The following is a 16,745-nucleotide window of genomic DNA, read 5'->3' as shown; positions in this document are numbered from 1 at the left end:
TGTTATAATGAGCAACTGTATGCGTACAGGCTTTCTTAAGTAGTTCCCTCACCAAAGCCTTTTTTTTTTTTTTTTTTTTAAATCTAATTTGTTTTGCAGCCTTATTCTGCATTATAGAACGAAACAAAAACAGTTGATCACATTCTTGTATTCATTTGTTGCACTCTTTTGTTTGAGTTAGCAGGATTACGCAAAACATACATAACCAATTTGTTGTTAACTTTGTATTTGGGTGGGTAACACGTGAAATAAGAACCTGTTTGGTGCAGATCACGTCATTTATTTTCACTTCGCGCTGTTATTGTCTGTTACCATTGGCGCCAAGTGAGGCAATGATTAACCCGCCTCGGTGAAAAAATATTTTTGTGTTTGGCATTTGGCCTTCATTTTGTAACAAGATCGTTTGCGTGTAAAAGTGCTGTGAGTCCCGTTGGACTTTTCACCTGTGGTTTCCTTAAATGTCTGCTGTGAAAGGCTATATTGTACGTTGGTGGCATGGGTTATCTTGTGCAGTGATAAGCGGTCGGACTACAGGCCCGATCCTGTCAGCACATTCAAATATTCGTTATTTATCTATTTATTTATTTTTTTTATGAATCAGCCAGGACGGAGACAAGTCACTATAAAGTATGCACGCACACACAGGCAGGCAGGACTTTTGGTTGTCAGGGTCCACAGATCATGGCTCATGTGTATTTGTGCTGTAGTCCGTGCCACATAAAGGCACAACAGGAATAGATAAGAACCAGAGCCAGGTTCTGGAAGCCAAATCCCCAGCAACCCCCCTGCGCTAATCGGATTAGCCAAAAAGGTTTAGCGGCGCGGCCCCAAAGAGCAACAATATTTTTTACACTGACGTGTGTGTGTGTGTGTGTGTGTGTGTGTGTCATATTCTACCTTGCAGCCTGCATAATCTGCTCCTCATAGATGCCTTGTCATTTTCTGTTTGACGAAACAACAACTTCAGCGCACCATGAACTGTTGTTCACCTCTTGTGCTGCAGATTTGCGTGATTGTGTGTGTGTGTGTTTTTATGTGTGTGAGAGACAGAGGAGGGATGCGGTTCACCCAGGTGGGCGAACAATGGCTCACCCGTCGTCTTGGAGAAATGGTTGACTGAACACTGGCTGGACTGAGGAAGGGAGCGGAAGGGTGGGAGGGAGAAAAATGGGAGTTGTGACACGGATTGGCGCAGAGTAAGGGAGGGAGACGGGCTGCTGATGGGGGTGCAGTCAGCTGAATGTGGGCAACTGGGAGGGGACGGGTGTCTTAAAGCTCTTTTCATGCTTGGTCTGGTTTAGCAAACGCTGAAAATGCAGAGGAGGACACCAAGATCCAGCTCTTGTTAGTTGTCGTCGTCTTTTGTCTGCACAATATTCACAATCAGTGTTTGTGTACGTTTTCAGAATTAAGAGACTCCCTTTCGAGGCCCATACAATGAAAAAACCAAAGAAATACTACCCAGAAATGACATGTCACAATATCTGATAACAAGGACCAGCTTTCCGCTTTTCGTAACGGGGAATTGTTGCACGCTATTTTGTGCCGCCCCAGCTACATACGAGCTACGTCTAACTAAACAACACGACTTAAGACGATGCCGAGCAGCGGAGATGAAAGTTCGCTTCGCGTCCAGTGTCAACGCAGCAAACGTCACTAATCATTGCCATCATGGCAACGACTAAGCTGCACTTGTGACAAATATCGTCATCACAAAGGGAGGGCGAGGAGTTATTAACAGGAGAGTCATCATGCTAATTGCTAAGCTATTGTGACATGTAGTCACAAAACACCAAAGCAATTGATACAGTACACTTGTCACATAGGTCTCGCTGGAACCGCGTTATAGTGACGGTAAACAACTTTGAACAGCAAAATAGCAGGCAAGCTAATAAGTGCCTGGAAAGAAAGTGTTACACAATCGCTACACGGTCAAACAGAACCTTAAAATTATTTCAAATTCGTGCGACACCTGAGAACAGGGGCCTATTATGTTGAAAGTACTGTAAGATAACCTTTATTGGTCCCACAAGGGAGAAATTTGCATTGTTTCAGCATCAATAGTGAATACAGGAAATACAAAAAATAGCATGCAACATAAGACGTTTTTGTACTTGAAGTACATTGAAGCCATAATTTATTAATGCTTATGATTATAGAGTAATGATTATGTTGTGCAATTGAACAATATGCAGAATTATTTTATCGTATTATGTAAGACTGTATGCTGCAATAATTGTGCCGCGGTAATGTTCTTGACGTAATTTAAAAAATGTGGCAATTCAGACAAACTGTTCTGGAATTTGTATAGGTTGGCAGTTCTGCAGTCATACCCATAAATGCAATTTTACTTATAAGGCAGAATAATTTCTTTCAGTGTTCCGGGTTTTGGCTTTGGTTTCCTCATTTTCAGTTTTGGTGAAGAATTGTCATTTCGGTGCATCACTACTTTTTCACTATTTGTAGCAGGGCTCGATCCCTATCCAGAGCAAATACCATAGGATTACTGGAATATTAGAAAATGTGCATTTATCGGCAAAGATCTCACATGGTAAAGTTTGTGAATGAGAAGGCACCAGTCCTCTCTCTGTGCTCGCAAGTGTCACACAAGCGAATGTAGCATCGTATAAAAAAAATCCCAAAATACAACAGGGCCTTTGAGGGAAATAATCAATGGAAATAAATCAAAGAGTTATATCTGAAAATGTAAGAGGAGCAGAAGAGTATCCTCCACCATCCCGCATAACTCCTGCGAGCCAGCTTCAACAGAATATCGGGCCAAAATGTTTTCTTTTTCACTGTGTGTGAAATAAAAGCAGCCAAATCCAACATGGCTGGAGAACAACTTGGCTCGGGGATTCAACAGTCCAGTGTCAGCCTGGCGAGTCGCCTTTTTCGCCTAAATTCCTTGCGATGATGTCCGGGAAACTGCTTTTGTGGCCAAGAAGCGTCAGTCAGCCAGGCGGAAGGAACCAAGACGAAAACGTACACCATGTGGACAAGAAGCTCTTTCTTTGTTCCGCTTCTGTTCCTGTCTGTCTCGTGCCAAAAAAATGGCGCTCGGTGTTGCTTTCGGGTTAGCGTACAAATTGGGAATTCAACAACTGAATCTGAATTGATCTACTTTTGTGTGTGTTTCAGTGTGGGCCAGAGTGGAGGTGACTATGAAAGACAATGTCGAGGTGTACCTGGGCGACTCGGCTGAGATCGTGTGCCACTATAACTTCACTGAAGCCAACAGCGTCAGATTTGTCATGTTCCAGTGGTTTGTGGTGAGTGGTGCCCGGAAAAGCCAAGCCCTCGTCTATGTGGGACAGTCCAACTGTGCAAGAAGGATTACACTCATCTCTTCAGTCTCCCTCAGAGTCTGACCTGAATGTAATGAGTTACTCCTTAGACAAAACTGCACCTTTGCAAGTCGTTTTTACATAATCCGACTGACAGAAAAAAAAGCCATTCCCACCGAATGGCTCCTTTGTTTCTGGGATGATTTAAAATATATAACCATGATAATAATACAAATTATGCATTCAATTAATGTATTTCTTCAATGATTCAGAGGGTTTCATGCACGCTGTTCACATATAAAGGAAATTCGTCTGACACATCTGGGAGCTCGCCTATCAGGCTGCCTGCACCTTGATCAGATTCACCAAAATTCACCAAAAGTTAGACGTAGTCTGAACGGGTGTAAGTTTAGACCCACTTTCCGTCACCAAATTGTCAACAGTGGCGGGCGAATGCCGAAGCACAAACCCTCGTTGCGTCGGTACACCCATCTTAGCGCAGACCTGTCTGCCAATCAAGATACGCCACCATTGGAAAAAATCGACTAAATGAAGGCTTGTATCTCGGAAAACAGGTAATTCGGTTCATGTGTAAGACGAGGTGCCACTGTATTTAAGGCAAAATGTTATGCTGCAGAATTTGAGTTTGAATTTGAGTTTGCTTACTTTCACATAAATTCCAGTGATATGTAACACACTTGTTCGGAACGATCCAAAGAAAAATAAAAAACACACAGAGTTAATATGGTCGGAAGTTTGGTCGCTTAGTGATCATTGCTGTGGCACTGTAACATTTGAAGATACGTAGATTTGAATTGACAGGACTAAACACACATGCTAACGTTAGCCTTAGTGCTGGACACTGCAGCATTATGCGCCACGATTTCCCCTTTGCTGCAGTGCTCTGTTTTCTTGCTGCACTCAGTCTCTTCTTGACTAAAATGTGCCACCTTCCAGCTGTGAAGTTGATACAGAAGAGCCTTATTTTCCTCCATGGTGATTGATTGTTGCTTGATGTTTGTTAGCGTGTCTCCTTCTAACTGATGTCAAGTCGGCGCCGTTTTGAGTATTCACTGTGATGTATATGTATTGTATGTCTGCAGAAAGACAAAGGCAGCAGTTCACGAATTCGTATCTACTACGCCGTTGAGGACAACAAGATCGTGGACGAGGGCACGGAGTACAGTGGTCGCATCCAGGTGACTTTAGATCAGCACAAAACTCAGCTCACCATCCAGGAGGTGCAGCTGTCCGACGAGCGGGAGTTCATCTGCCAGGTGAACGGTCTGTCGGCCGGCACCATGGAGCGCAAGACTCACCTCAGGGTGTTCGGTGAGGAAGCAAAGTGACCAGCCACTGTGAAACATCCTGTTTAGAACATCTAATATTTTTGAAAGGTCATTGAATTAACTAGATGGATTTGTTCCAGCTCCCCCGGGGTCTCCAGTAATCAGGGGTGTCCAAACGGGAATATCCGTCACCAATGAGATGCCGTCTAAGGTGAGTTTGCTCAATAAGAACCCACCTGGTTAATATGGATAGCCACCTTAGTACTAACTGTATCCATAATGCTTGTCACTGTGACCTTGCCTTTAGGTGGCAACATGTGAGGCCCGGAATGGTTATCCCAAATCCAACATCACCTGGTACAGGAACAACATGCCTCTGGTGTCTTCAGCAGGACGTAAGTGACTAAGCCATTTCCCCCCTTTATTTAACCAGGTAAGGCAATTGAGAACAGTCTCAATGTCGGAACGGTCCTGACGTAGTGCAGTTCGGAATTTGTCACACATAATCTCTGTGTTTGAACTGCCTTAATATAGGAGGTATTTGGTTTTCTGAGGGTTATGAACTTGGTTGCGCAGCAGCATAAGAATGCGTCACGTGGCACAAGAAGCCTCTCTCAGTTACGGCTATTTGATTTTTTTCAGGGCTGAAATGATCAATCGAATAACTTGAAAAATTCAATTCCAAAAAAAAAGTAAAATGCAGAACTAACTTGCGTACCACAACAGCACGTCTACATTCGCCAACACAAGGTATCGATGTTCGCTAATATAATAAAGCTTACCATTGCTAGTTAGAACGTATTGTAATGCCCCCAAAAGTGGTCAAGGATAGATGGAGCCAACAGTGCACGTTCAAATGCTTTATTGAACAAACGGTAACAAAATAAACACGTAAAAAGCACATACAGTACATACAACTAATGCCTAGGCACTCATGCAAACTAACTAACTGTTAGCCGGTTAACAGCCAACCGCTAACTCTACACTCTCATTCGCTGACACCCACGTCACTGATCAGAACAGGCCCCACATTTCAAAGCCAGACACACTCAAAGCCTCAGAATTTATAGTGTGGCACGTGAGAATGGCAACCCTAAGTAGACAACAATTATACCTGCACCTCACATGCATTTTGTTGTCTAATAACGCAAAAATCAATTTACATCCTAATACTCGATTAAACAGTTGGATAAACGGTAGATTAATTGATTCTAAAAATATTCGATAGCCGTAGCCCAAATTTATATTTTTCACTTAGAAGTGATTTTCATTCAAAATATTTACTGTAAGGCAGCCTAGTGGTTAGCAAGTCTGCCTCACAGTTCTAGGTTCTGTGTATCACCAGTCAACTTCACACCTGCACAAAGTTGATGTTTTCAAACATGTCTGCACTACTGGGCTTGATGTTAGCATGCAACTTTAATCCTTAACGTTCTTATATTTGACTAATAAGGAGTTAATGACATGTGACCTTGCTCCCGCAGTTGTGAATGTGTGGACCGGCGACACGGTGGAGTCGAGCGGCTTGTACTCGGTGCAGAGCACGTTGGAGTACCAGGTGGTCAAGGAGGACAAGGACGCTAACTTCTCCTGCGAGGTCAGCTTCTTCGTGCCCGGCGACATCATGATCGTCGAGTCCAGCAGCGTCGGCATCACCGTTCACTGTAAGACAACACGAATGCTGTGGAGGCGTCGGAATCAACACACAGGATGCTTGACTTTTTTCTCTTTGTTTTAATGCAAAACACACCAAGTACATTAAGAACATCCTTAGATTTTATGACTTTTTAAAATCATTTTACAAAGCAACATCAGAATTCTTGAGAATTTTGCTTCAGTCATCGACGTGTGCATAATAACGGATCACAGTGATCGTATTTTAAGGCACAAAACTTTTAGGTCACAGGTATTTGGAACTGAAAATTATGTACAACTTTGAAAAAAAATCAACTAATGAAGATGTAAGAATTATTATCACTTCATTTTCTAGATAAGCGTAAGACTCAAAATGATCCTTAGTCCCCACCACTACAATGTCATATTTTTTTTTTTACTTTCAAATTCATCCTGCGGGCCGCATTATACGGTCTAGAGGGCCTGTTTTGTCCCACAGGCTGAACGGCTGTAACGCATACAGTATAACTTCTCCTTTATTTGGTCAAAAATAGCGTGCCATTCAAAAGGCCATTCCACCAGTTTTACGTTGTCAGGTTTTTGCCAAATGTTCTGTAGGACACATTTGAAGAGCCACATCAGCTTTGTGTTGGTTCATTATTTTTGGAACAGTGACACAGTGGTGGTCGGAGCCAAACACAGTCTGTGCTGTCAGCTAATGGAAATGATCTTGTTAATGGGACTTTACAAGCATGCTGAGTCAGACTGTGTAACTTAACTTTGTGCGTGTGCGTGCATGTGTATGTATGTATGTGTGTGTGTGTGTGTGTGTGTGTGTGTGCGCAGACCCACCCACCATGGTGGAGCTGTGGAGGGAGTCGCCTCAGGGATTGGTCAAAGAGGGGGATACTGTGGAGCTACGTTGCCACGGCGATGGCAACCCCATGCCGACCTTCATCTTCACCAGGAAGGAAGTAAGAATGGAGGGCCTTCTCCCCGACGAAAAAGTCCCCCGAGACGGAAAAGGGGTGACACGCAAGAGACACGCCTGGAATGTTTTTGATATGCAGAGCTCGCAGGACCCCCGCGTAGATGGGAACGTGCAAAGGTCCGCGAAGGCCTCGTCTGATTTGACCCCGCAGATCCAGTCTGGGCTCTAAGACGCTGACAGGGAGCAGGGCTGGAGCTCGTTCCCATGTCAAACACAAAACCATTGTGTTCGCGTTGCCAATTAGGTCATCGTGACTTGTAGTGTGAAACTGTGAGAAACAGGAAGAACATTATTGAGTCGTGAACATTAAATACAGTGGAGCCTTAGAAGCAGTTTGTCAAATTCCGATCCCAAGTTCATTGCAACATAGAATACACAGAGGATAATTTACTGTATTACTGAAAAATATTACATATAACATTATGGTAACACGCTGTCAACACACAGCGAGGGCCAACATCAAAATAAATTTATATTCTTGCGACTCTGCACATATAATGACAACAAAATGGTGGCCCCCGTAGATGAGTAGATGTGGTGTTTTTTAAGAATAAATATGTTGTAGATTTAAGTAAACAGCATCACATAAGAAGGTATGCATGTTTATTTATATTTTAAAATGTCTTGTCGCAGAATTTGCCTTAATTTATGTTGTTTTTTAAAGATTAAATTTAATATTCCAGTTTAAGTGACATCCATTTTTGAGACAGAGGCAAATGATGATTTAAACTACCAGCATCTTTGGGAATATTAGTCAATATTAGAATCAAAGTACAATTAAAATCAATTACTTGGTTTGAATGAGACAGTTTGAAATCTTTGTTGCAGGACCCTGACGTGGAGTTTGACAGCCGTGGAAACGTGTTGATGCTGCAGGCGGTGTCGCGCAGCGACAGCGACGATTACCTGTGTCGACCCCGGGACACCACCGCACTCAAAGAGGTCAAAGGAGAGATGCGACTCAAAGTGCACTGTGAGGAAACAACAACACACACACGTACACACACAGACACAAACACACACACACACACAGACCCACACACACTGGTGTCCAGACCATGTGACTACATTAACATAACAGACACTCAGAACTCATTAGAATTCATCACTCAGACCACATCCAGACGTTGTAGTTAGCACATTATTAGAATGAAGAACCCTTGCGACTGTCCTCACACTACTAACAGCGTGTCCCTCTGTCTTGTTGGGTGTGCTGTGTTCAGACCTGGACCCTGCTGTGCTGGTACCCAAAGAATCTGAGGTCATGTTAAAAGGGGAAGATTTGACTGCGTCGTGTAATGCTTTGTCCTCTGAGAAAACATCCGTCGTCTGGTACAAGGTTTGTTAGGTCTAAGTTATTAGATAACCATTTGTAATGTTTTTTTAATTAGAAAAATAGCACTCAACAGTATCGTACTTTATAAAAACATAGCGTAAATACCGTAATTTCTCGTGTATAATGCGCATTCCCCCCCCCCCAAAAAATTGTCAAAAATCAATAGTGCATTTTATACATAAGTATAGGGGAAGATGGAAAACACTTTCACATTTTATAAATGTATGCCGCCATCTAGGAGTTATGAAAAAGCTGTACACTTTCATTCCAATATGCCACCGCCACTTAAGAGGTTATGAGAAAGGTGTACACTTTCATTCGAATATGCCGCCACTAGAGGTTATGAAAAAGATGTAGCCTACACTTTCATTGCAATATGACGGGTACGTATGACTGCATATATATAAACAGCTGTGCTCATAAGTTTAGATACCCTGGCAGAATTTGTGAAATATTGTGTTTTTCAATACGACTGATGACTGATCAATAACCATCATTAATTTCTTTATGGCTATGTTTTGTTTACTGATAATGCTTTAATGCTTTAAGTGCTTGACAGTTTAACTTGAATAACATTAAAATAAAATTAAATGTGTTTCACCAGGCCCTTCATGTTTTCTTTAAAGAATTGTACCCATCTTACAAATTCTGCCTGGGTAATCAAACATATGAGCACAACTGTGTGTTTTCTCATTTACTAAATAAAAGTAGGGCTGTACATTTCAAAATAAGAGCTAGGAAATAGAAAGTATTACGTGTTCAAATAAAGTGCTTTACTTCAGAATAATGATTTGAAAAAACTAACAAAATACAGATAATGGTTCATGTTTTGATCATATAGGTAGAAGCAAAATCATGGTTTGTAAAAATGCATTATACATGGTTATAAGGGTTTTCCAGAATTTTGAGGTCAACTTTAGGGGTGCGTATTATACATGGGTGTGCATTATACACGAGAAATTACGGTACATATTGACTGGAAGGTTAAGAATGAAACAGTTTGCGCATCATGATTTCTTACGTTAATTCCCATTGATATTGTGCTTTTTCCGGTGTGTGCGCCTTGGCCACCAGGGCGCAGTATAATACAGAAATTCATAATACATAAAGAGTTTCACAGCTTAAGTGACTCAGTAAGCTCCAATAATATTTGTCGTTTTTCGCAGAAGATAAAGAATACATGTATTGCTGCACCGTTTTTGTTAAAATATCCATTGTTTAAAGGATTATAACTTCTGCATTTAGCCCGTCTATGGTCTTTTTACATTACCATAGGGTTGAGTGAGTATCTGTGTCTGTGTCCAGGATGGCAATATGGTGGGTCGAGGAAACATGCTCCACCTGCAGGACGCCACCTACGAAACGGCGGGAGAGTACGTTTGCGAGGTGACCGTTCCCTCCGTGCCCGCCCTGCACACCAGCGGCTCAGTCCACATTGTCGTCCACGGTCAGTCCTCCCAAACACACCTCAAAATATGTCACACTACCCTGTGCCACATACTTGTGTATCATTGCGGTTGTCTGTGTGTGTGTATACACAGGTGGTCCTCAGCTGGTGGGCGAGGAGCAGGAGGTCCATCTGGAGGAGGCAGTGGGCAGGATGGTCAACCTGAGCTGCGAGGCACGTGGCCACCCCGCGCCCAGCATCACATGGATCTTCGTCGGTAGCCAGGTGACTCATTCCCGCTTGGCCTCTTGAGAGCGGCAGATGTGCGACGCCTACAATGAGAGTCATTTTGCCGCTTGTCTTTGCTTGCCTGCTGATGTGGAGATGGACGTGACCTTCAAGCTTAAAGCCCTCTTCTCTTCTGCACAGAACTGGTTCGAGGTGTTCAGCAAGTCCAGCGACCACATGACCCACAGCGTGGTGTCCGTCGCCGTCAAGTCGGACATCAGCGCCATGTGCAACACCTCCAACGACCTTGGCATTGACGTCAGAGCTTTCAGCATCAAAGCCAGTAAGCGAGAGCTTGCACTGTATCACAAAAACTGATACATGGAGCATGGATTAATATAAACCGCATCCACCCATCTATGTTCTACAGCGCTTGTCCCCATCAGGATACCAACTAATTGCACATACAGCGGTGCAGAATATAAATGCCCTTCCAGCCTCCACCAAAAAAAACAACAAATATTTTTGTAAGGTGATTTTTGTTAAGAAAAATAGCGCTCAAAAACATACATTAATAACTTGATTTAATTGAATGTAAAGAATGAAACAGTTTGTGCGTCATGATTTCATTTATTAATTCAAGGGGCATTGTGCGTCAGGTGTGCATACCTTGGCCACTGTGGGGCATTGTAATACTGTACATACAGTCATGCGCCAGGTAGATTTGATGATAAAACCGTGGCCCAACTAAGCTGCAGTATTTTTAGTCGTTATATATATACCTGTGAGTATTGCTATATTTTCTGTCAAAAAAACTTGTAAGTCGAGGTACCAGTATATAGACTAACAGCCATTTACATGTGTGTTCACATCTGTGGACAATCTATCTTAATTATCTTTTGCGCATACCTTAAAACACTTCAAGCTGGAAGCTAATGATGGTTGTATAAGAGCAGCTGCTTGCTGGTGCGATAAGCTGCAATTTACATACGGTCCGATAAGTCCATTAATCGCACAAATAATTGGTCACTAGTCTATGATCAAAATAATCGTTTGTGGAAGCCCTAATGTAAATTAGCTCCGCTGCTACATAACAGTTGGGCAGAAGTGCAGAACTGTTCGCTCAGAGAACACATTTTCAGAAATAGGCAGATATGCAAACAATTCAAAGTACATTTTTCCATGATGTGAATCTCCATTCAACTGTGTTTAAAGAGTCGAACAGTCTATTCCGTTGATTTGTTTTTTAATTGATTACCCACGTGTTGGCGGCAAACCACTACTTATGTCCAACTGAAACTTCTCAACTCACCATAGTTCCATGCCACAAGATGGCTGCAGAGCACTAACTTTTGTCGAAATGAATCTCCTCATTTTACTTCAACATAGTTCCACGGCACCAAGATGGCAGCAAAATCATACTTTTATTGCTTTGGCCTGAGCACGAACACAACTATCGGTCGTGTGCGTAGTAGCGTGTAAAAGCATGTTGTTCTACTTGTTCACAGTTCCCCTGGTCACCACCAGCGCGCCCTTCTCTCCCGGTAAGACCGTCGTCCCGCTCGCTCGCTCATTTCATCGCTATCTGTCCTCCTCTTCTTCCTCCTCCACGTTTGACAGCGAAAGGCTTTGAGGACGTCCTCCATGCCTTATTGATGATCTCTCTTTCTGGGACTCGCGCTCGCTTCGCTGGCACACCCTTTCGGATGGCCCGTGGGCAGATTAAATATTCTCTTTTACGTAGACACAACATCGCAGCCCTTTGAATGACTGAGTGAAAATTCTCCCTTAATTACAGTATCTTACGAAGCAACATGCCGTCTACTCACACATTTTGTAGCAGACTAAATAACCTAAAAAACACTGTCAGATTTGTTTTTGGAGTAGATTTTAGTTACGATGAAAATTGCTTGCGGTACTAATTCCAATCCAAGAAAAAGAGTTTCAGGAATAAGATTTAGTTCATGAAATCAAACCTAAAAAGTAAAGGATTTACCCTCAGTGCCACTTCATTAGGCACATGGGATTATGCGTTTCCTAATGAAGTGGCCAGTGAGGGAGTGTATTTATGAACCAGACACAAACAGCGGAACCTCTTTGGGTTTTAGTCCAGCTATTACTATTCATAAATTCAGTAAGTATCCACATTGCTGATGTGGATAATTCTATTCAGGAAAAAGAAAATATAAGTGTAAAAATGCAATCGCCCACAGTCAACATGAAGGGTTTAAATAAATTTAAATACTTGTGTAGTGCACTTTGGGACAAACACTTTTTGTGTGTTTTGCTGCTCTATTTTTGCTTCTCTGTGTCAAAACGATGGATGGGCATAAGAATCAATCGTGATCGACGATTGATTCTTATGCCCAGCCCTCGTTGTGAAGGAGTTGAGGCAAAAACAAAGTGTCTCAACTAGATTGCTGTCTAAAGAAGTCAACAAGATGTCAGCTCAGGTCGACATCCACTCAATGGCAACTCTTCCGAGCAGTATTATTTGGCTCAATACAGTGTTACCCGAGTAAAGTTGTAATTTTATGACAAGTCATGTTACCTGAATACATATGTTATATTCTGAAAAATAAGGCATAATGATAGGCGAATAAAAATGGAATTATATATATATATATATATCCATCCATCCATCCATTTTCTGAGCCGCTTCTCCTCACTAGGGTCGCGGGCGTGCTGGAGCCTATCCCAGCTGTCATCGGGCAGGAGGCGGGGTACACCCTGAACTGGTTGCCAGCCAATCGCAGGGCACATAGAAACAAACAACCATTCGCACTCACAGTCATGCGTAGGGGCAATTTAGAGTCTCCAATTAATGCATGTTTTTGGGATGTGGGAGGAAACCGGAGTGCCCGGAGAAAACCCACGCAGGCACGGGGAGAACATGCAAACTCCACACAGGCGGGGACGGGGATTGAACCCCGCACCTCAGAACTGTGAGGCTGACGCTCTAACCAGTCGGCCACCGTGCCGCACTATATATATATATATATATATATATATATATATATATATATATATATATATATATATATATATATATATATATATATATATATATATATATATATATATATATATATATATATATATATATATATATATATATATATATATATATATATATATATATATATATATATATATATATATATATATATATTAAATAAGTTTGATTGTTACAAGAATAAAGTCGTAATATAAAAAAAAGAAAATAGGTTGGCATCCTCAGAGAACAAAATTGTGACATTACAAGACACTGATCATGATTTTTCTGAACATCAAACTCCGTATTGACCAGAAAAAAATCTTTCATTTTATGAAAAGTAAACTAACAATAATCAATTTGTAATATTCGAAAAACTTAGTTTTCCTAATATTACACATTTATTCTTGACACTGAGACTAAGACTAAATGAAGGGAAATGCCCATCCCTCCTTAAAATGTTGTTTTGTTGCTAAAAAATGATAAATCGTTGAATTGTGTTTTTCTTTCATGAAGTTGCGTTTGGGTTTCTTGTGTGTGTAACAGAGGGCAGCGGCGTGATCATCGTGGTGATCATCCTGTGCCTGCTGCTGCTGGCCATCTTGGGCAGCGTGCTCTACTTCCTGCACAAGAAGGGCAAGATCCCGTGCGGACGCTCGGGGAAGCAGGACATGTGAGTGGCATCCATCTTTGTGGAGCGGGTCCCGCCCTTCGCTGGTGCGCTTCTAAAACGCCTCGCCTCCCCGTTGTCAGCTCCAAAGAGAAGACCGCCAAAGACGACATCGTGGTGGAGATGAAGAACAACGCCAACGCCAAGAGTGAGGACACGGTGCTCCTCAAGGCCGTCAACGGAGACAAAAACGGCACAAACGATCAGGTACGTTTTGAAAACTTTAGGAGAATAACGTCGGAATGTTAGGAGGATAAAATGGTTGTCATGTTAGGGTCGTACAATTCTGAGTTGTAATTTCAAAGTTTCAATGTTAAGCGACCAATATTGTGTAACATTCCGAAAAGTTGGAATGTTACCGGAATAAAGTTGTAATTTTTTTTGAATAAAGTCATAATGTTACGAGAATCAAGTTGGAACGTTACAAGAACAAAGTTGTCATGTAAGGAAAATAAGTCGTAATGTTTACAGAAAAAAAATGTCATTTTGAGAATGAAGTCATAATGTTACAAGGATACATTTATTTTTTTTTAGAATAAACTTGCCATGTTATGAGTCTGATGTTGTAATACAAAGAAGTAGACAGTAAAGTTATAAGGAAAACATTTTTTTATCTGAATTTGATCTGTGCAGTTATAACGTTACCAGAATAAAGATATAAAAAAAATTTGAACGTGGAAATAGTACAACGCAATAAGCCTGTCCTTACCTCATTGTGGGCACCCTTGGTTGGGGTACCAAATTACATAATTTGGGTACCAAAAGGGTGGCTTTAGACTCACTGCACTTGTCTTTTGTTTCTTCTTCTTTGTTCAATTACCTTCTATAATGTCACCGTGACCTTATTTTCTTAACATGTCCGTGAAGGCATCACGGCTACAATATAATGATGTCGCTGTGTGTGTCTTTCTAGTAAAAGTGTGCAGGCATCGGCAGTGGAGGTGCTGATCTGATACCAGCAGGGACTCCAATCACACGTTATACACTACCAGTATTTCCGTACACACACACACACACACACACACACACACACACACACACACACACAAACTTGTCTTTTGAGTGAATGTGTCTCGTAAAAGTTCATCCGTCGTTCTGTTTTCTGTTTGTTACATCATCGCTAGGCCATCAAAGTGTACATATTATATATATATTTTGTTATTTAAGATATTTTCACACACTCACACACACACACTTACACAAACAAACAACCGTTACAAACTGCTGTCAAGTCCCTTTCACCTTTTCCCCGTATTGTTTGAAAATATGCCAGCGGACTGTTGCCGGGCAGATTTCAAAGAGGTTAGCGATCTGCTTTGCCCGTTTTTGTTTTTGAGATTTCTGCTGAATACGCAGCATTTGTTTGTATGTATTTTATTTGCGTTGTGTTGGACCAGTTTTGCTGTAAACATTTAATATTTTTCACAAGTGTGCTCACATTCATACATACATACGCGTGAGTGGAAATAATTACGGTACTTTTGAAGAGAAGATTTCAGTTTGATGCAGGCACACTGGCGCCCCCGCCGGATCCATTTTGTGAATATTGTGGGGTTTTTTTTGTGTGTGAGCATTTTTTATTTTTTTTTCATCTTTCCACTGACGGACGATAATGTCGTGCTCTGCTGTGTTCCAAAAAAACTGCACACCAGGGAATACATTGTTTATATTTTGGGTTTTTTTCCCCTCCCCCAAAACGTTTGTAAATTAAGTACTGTACATGTGATCCTTTGATGCCTGTGCTTTTTTTTTGTAATGTTTTTGCAAGAAAATGAGAAATAAAAAGGTTTTTCAACAAATTTGGCCTCATTATTATTTCATGCGGCGGCACGGTGGACGACTGGTTAGAGCGTCAGCCTCACAGTTCTGAGGACCGGGGTTCAATCCCCGGCCCCGCCTGTGTGGAGTTTGCATGTTCTCCCCGTGCCTGCGTGGGTTTTCTCCGGGCACTCCGGTTTCCTCCCACATCCCCAAAAACATGCATGAATTGGAGACTCTAAATTGCCCGTAGGCATGACTGTGAGTGCGAACGGTTGTTTGTTTGTATGTGCCCTGCGATTGGCTGGCAACCAGTTCAGGGTGTACCCCGCCTCCTGCCCGATGACAGCTGGGATAGGCTGTCAGGAAAAGCAAAAAAATGTTAGGAAAAGCATCCTAAAACAGCTCAACTTTATTTGGCATTCATTACAGGCACTTTAAATGGTGGGCGGCAGGTGTGTGCTGACTCCCGTTAAACATGAGTTTCAATCGGTCCGTCAATCCGTTCTTTGTACGGCTTCCATCAAGAAAACATGCAGTAAGACATCCTTCAATAGAATGTGAAGAATTATATAGCTTTAGCCAAATCGACTGCTCAGTGAAGTTGTCGACATTGTGCGGAAGCCGAACTCACCGTTGGCCCAGCAGTATATGGAGGCGGGAGGCCTGATTTCTACAATACAAGAAATAGGGAATGTAAAATATATATATTTTTTATCCTCAGGGTGTTTTGACAAAATGATTTCACACACTATTAAAACACATGGGAACTGTTTTAAATTATGAAAAAAAGTATTTGTCCCCTTAAACAAAAAACAAACAAAAATAATAGGAGCAGTCCTCCAAAAGCGCAGTTGATCACATTCCAACGTGGAAAGGGATTGCACACAAAAGCTCGCACATCTGAAAAAATATTGTTGTTTTAATGCAAAAAAATATAATTATGCTCTCAAATAACCTCACACACGTTGCGTTAGGGACTCAATCACGGTAAAAATCTTCAAAGTCGGAAGCATTTGGTGTTCAACATTTTCTAGAACACAAATTCGACTTGAAAGTCAGACAAAACTTGGGACTTCAAACCCTCACCATATGTTAATGTTTTTTTTGATAAATACGGCATAAGATTGCAATCAATAACTATACTAGCTAAACACATGCTCTTGGTAACTAAATGTCCACAATAGCCA

The 16,745-nt window shown here is 41.7% G+C and overlaps 1 protein-coding gene across 3 annotated transcripts in view; it reads left to right on the top strand.

The window, feature by feature from the left end:
- Positions 1-15,596, top strand: part of mcama (melanoma cell adhesion molecule a) — a 45,398-nt gene extending 29,802 nt beyond the window's left edge. For 2 of the 3 annotated variants that reach the window (XM_061752071.1, XM_061752070.1), the window contains 15 exons: positions 3,142-3,272; positions 4,391-4,619; positions 4,717-4,787; positions 4,884-4,971; positions 6,061-6,240; positions 7,037-7,164; positions 8,010-8,154; positions 8,405-8,520; positions 9,823-9,964; positions 10,059-10,189; positions 10,334-10,475; positions 11,641-11,676; positions 13,674-13,800; positions 13,881-14,004; positions 14,711-15,596. In XM_061752071.1, coding sequence (XP_061608055.1) covers positions 3,142-3,272; positions 4,391-4,619; positions 4,717-4,787; positions 4,884-4,971; positions 6,061-6,240; positions 7,037-7,164; positions 8,010-8,154; positions 8,405-8,520; positions 9,823-9,964; positions 10,059-10,189; positions 10,334-10,475; positions 11,641-11,676; positions 13,674-13,800; positions 13,881-14,004; positions 14,711-14,713 — 1,793 coding nt within the window. In that variant the 3' untranslated portion in view covers positions 14,714-15,596. The remainder of the gene's footprint in view (positions 1-3,141; positions 3,273-4,390; positions 4,620-4,716; positions 4,788-4,883; positions 4,972-6,060; positions 6,241-7,036; positions 7,165-8,009; positions 8,155-8,404; positions 8,521-9,822; positions 9,965-10,058; positions 10,190-10,333; positions 10,476-11,640; positions 11,677-13,673; positions 13,801-13,880; positions 14,005-14,710) is intronic. The other variant, XM_061752073.1, reaches the window with a different exon arrangement.
- The last annotated feature ends 1,149 nt before the right edge of the window (positions 15,597-16,745 follow it).

Source organism: Phyllopteryx taeniolatus, chromosome 17 (assembly GCF_024500385.1).
Source record: "Phyllopteryx taeniolatus isolate TA_2022b chromosome 17, UOR_Ptae_1.2, whole genome shotgun sequence".
Classification (NCBI taxonomy): Eukaryota; Metazoa; Chordata; class Actinopteri; order Syngnathiformes; family Syngnathidae; genus Phyllopteryx; species Phyllopteryx taeniolatus.
This window is presented reverse-complemented; position numbering and strand designations above follow the sequence as displayed.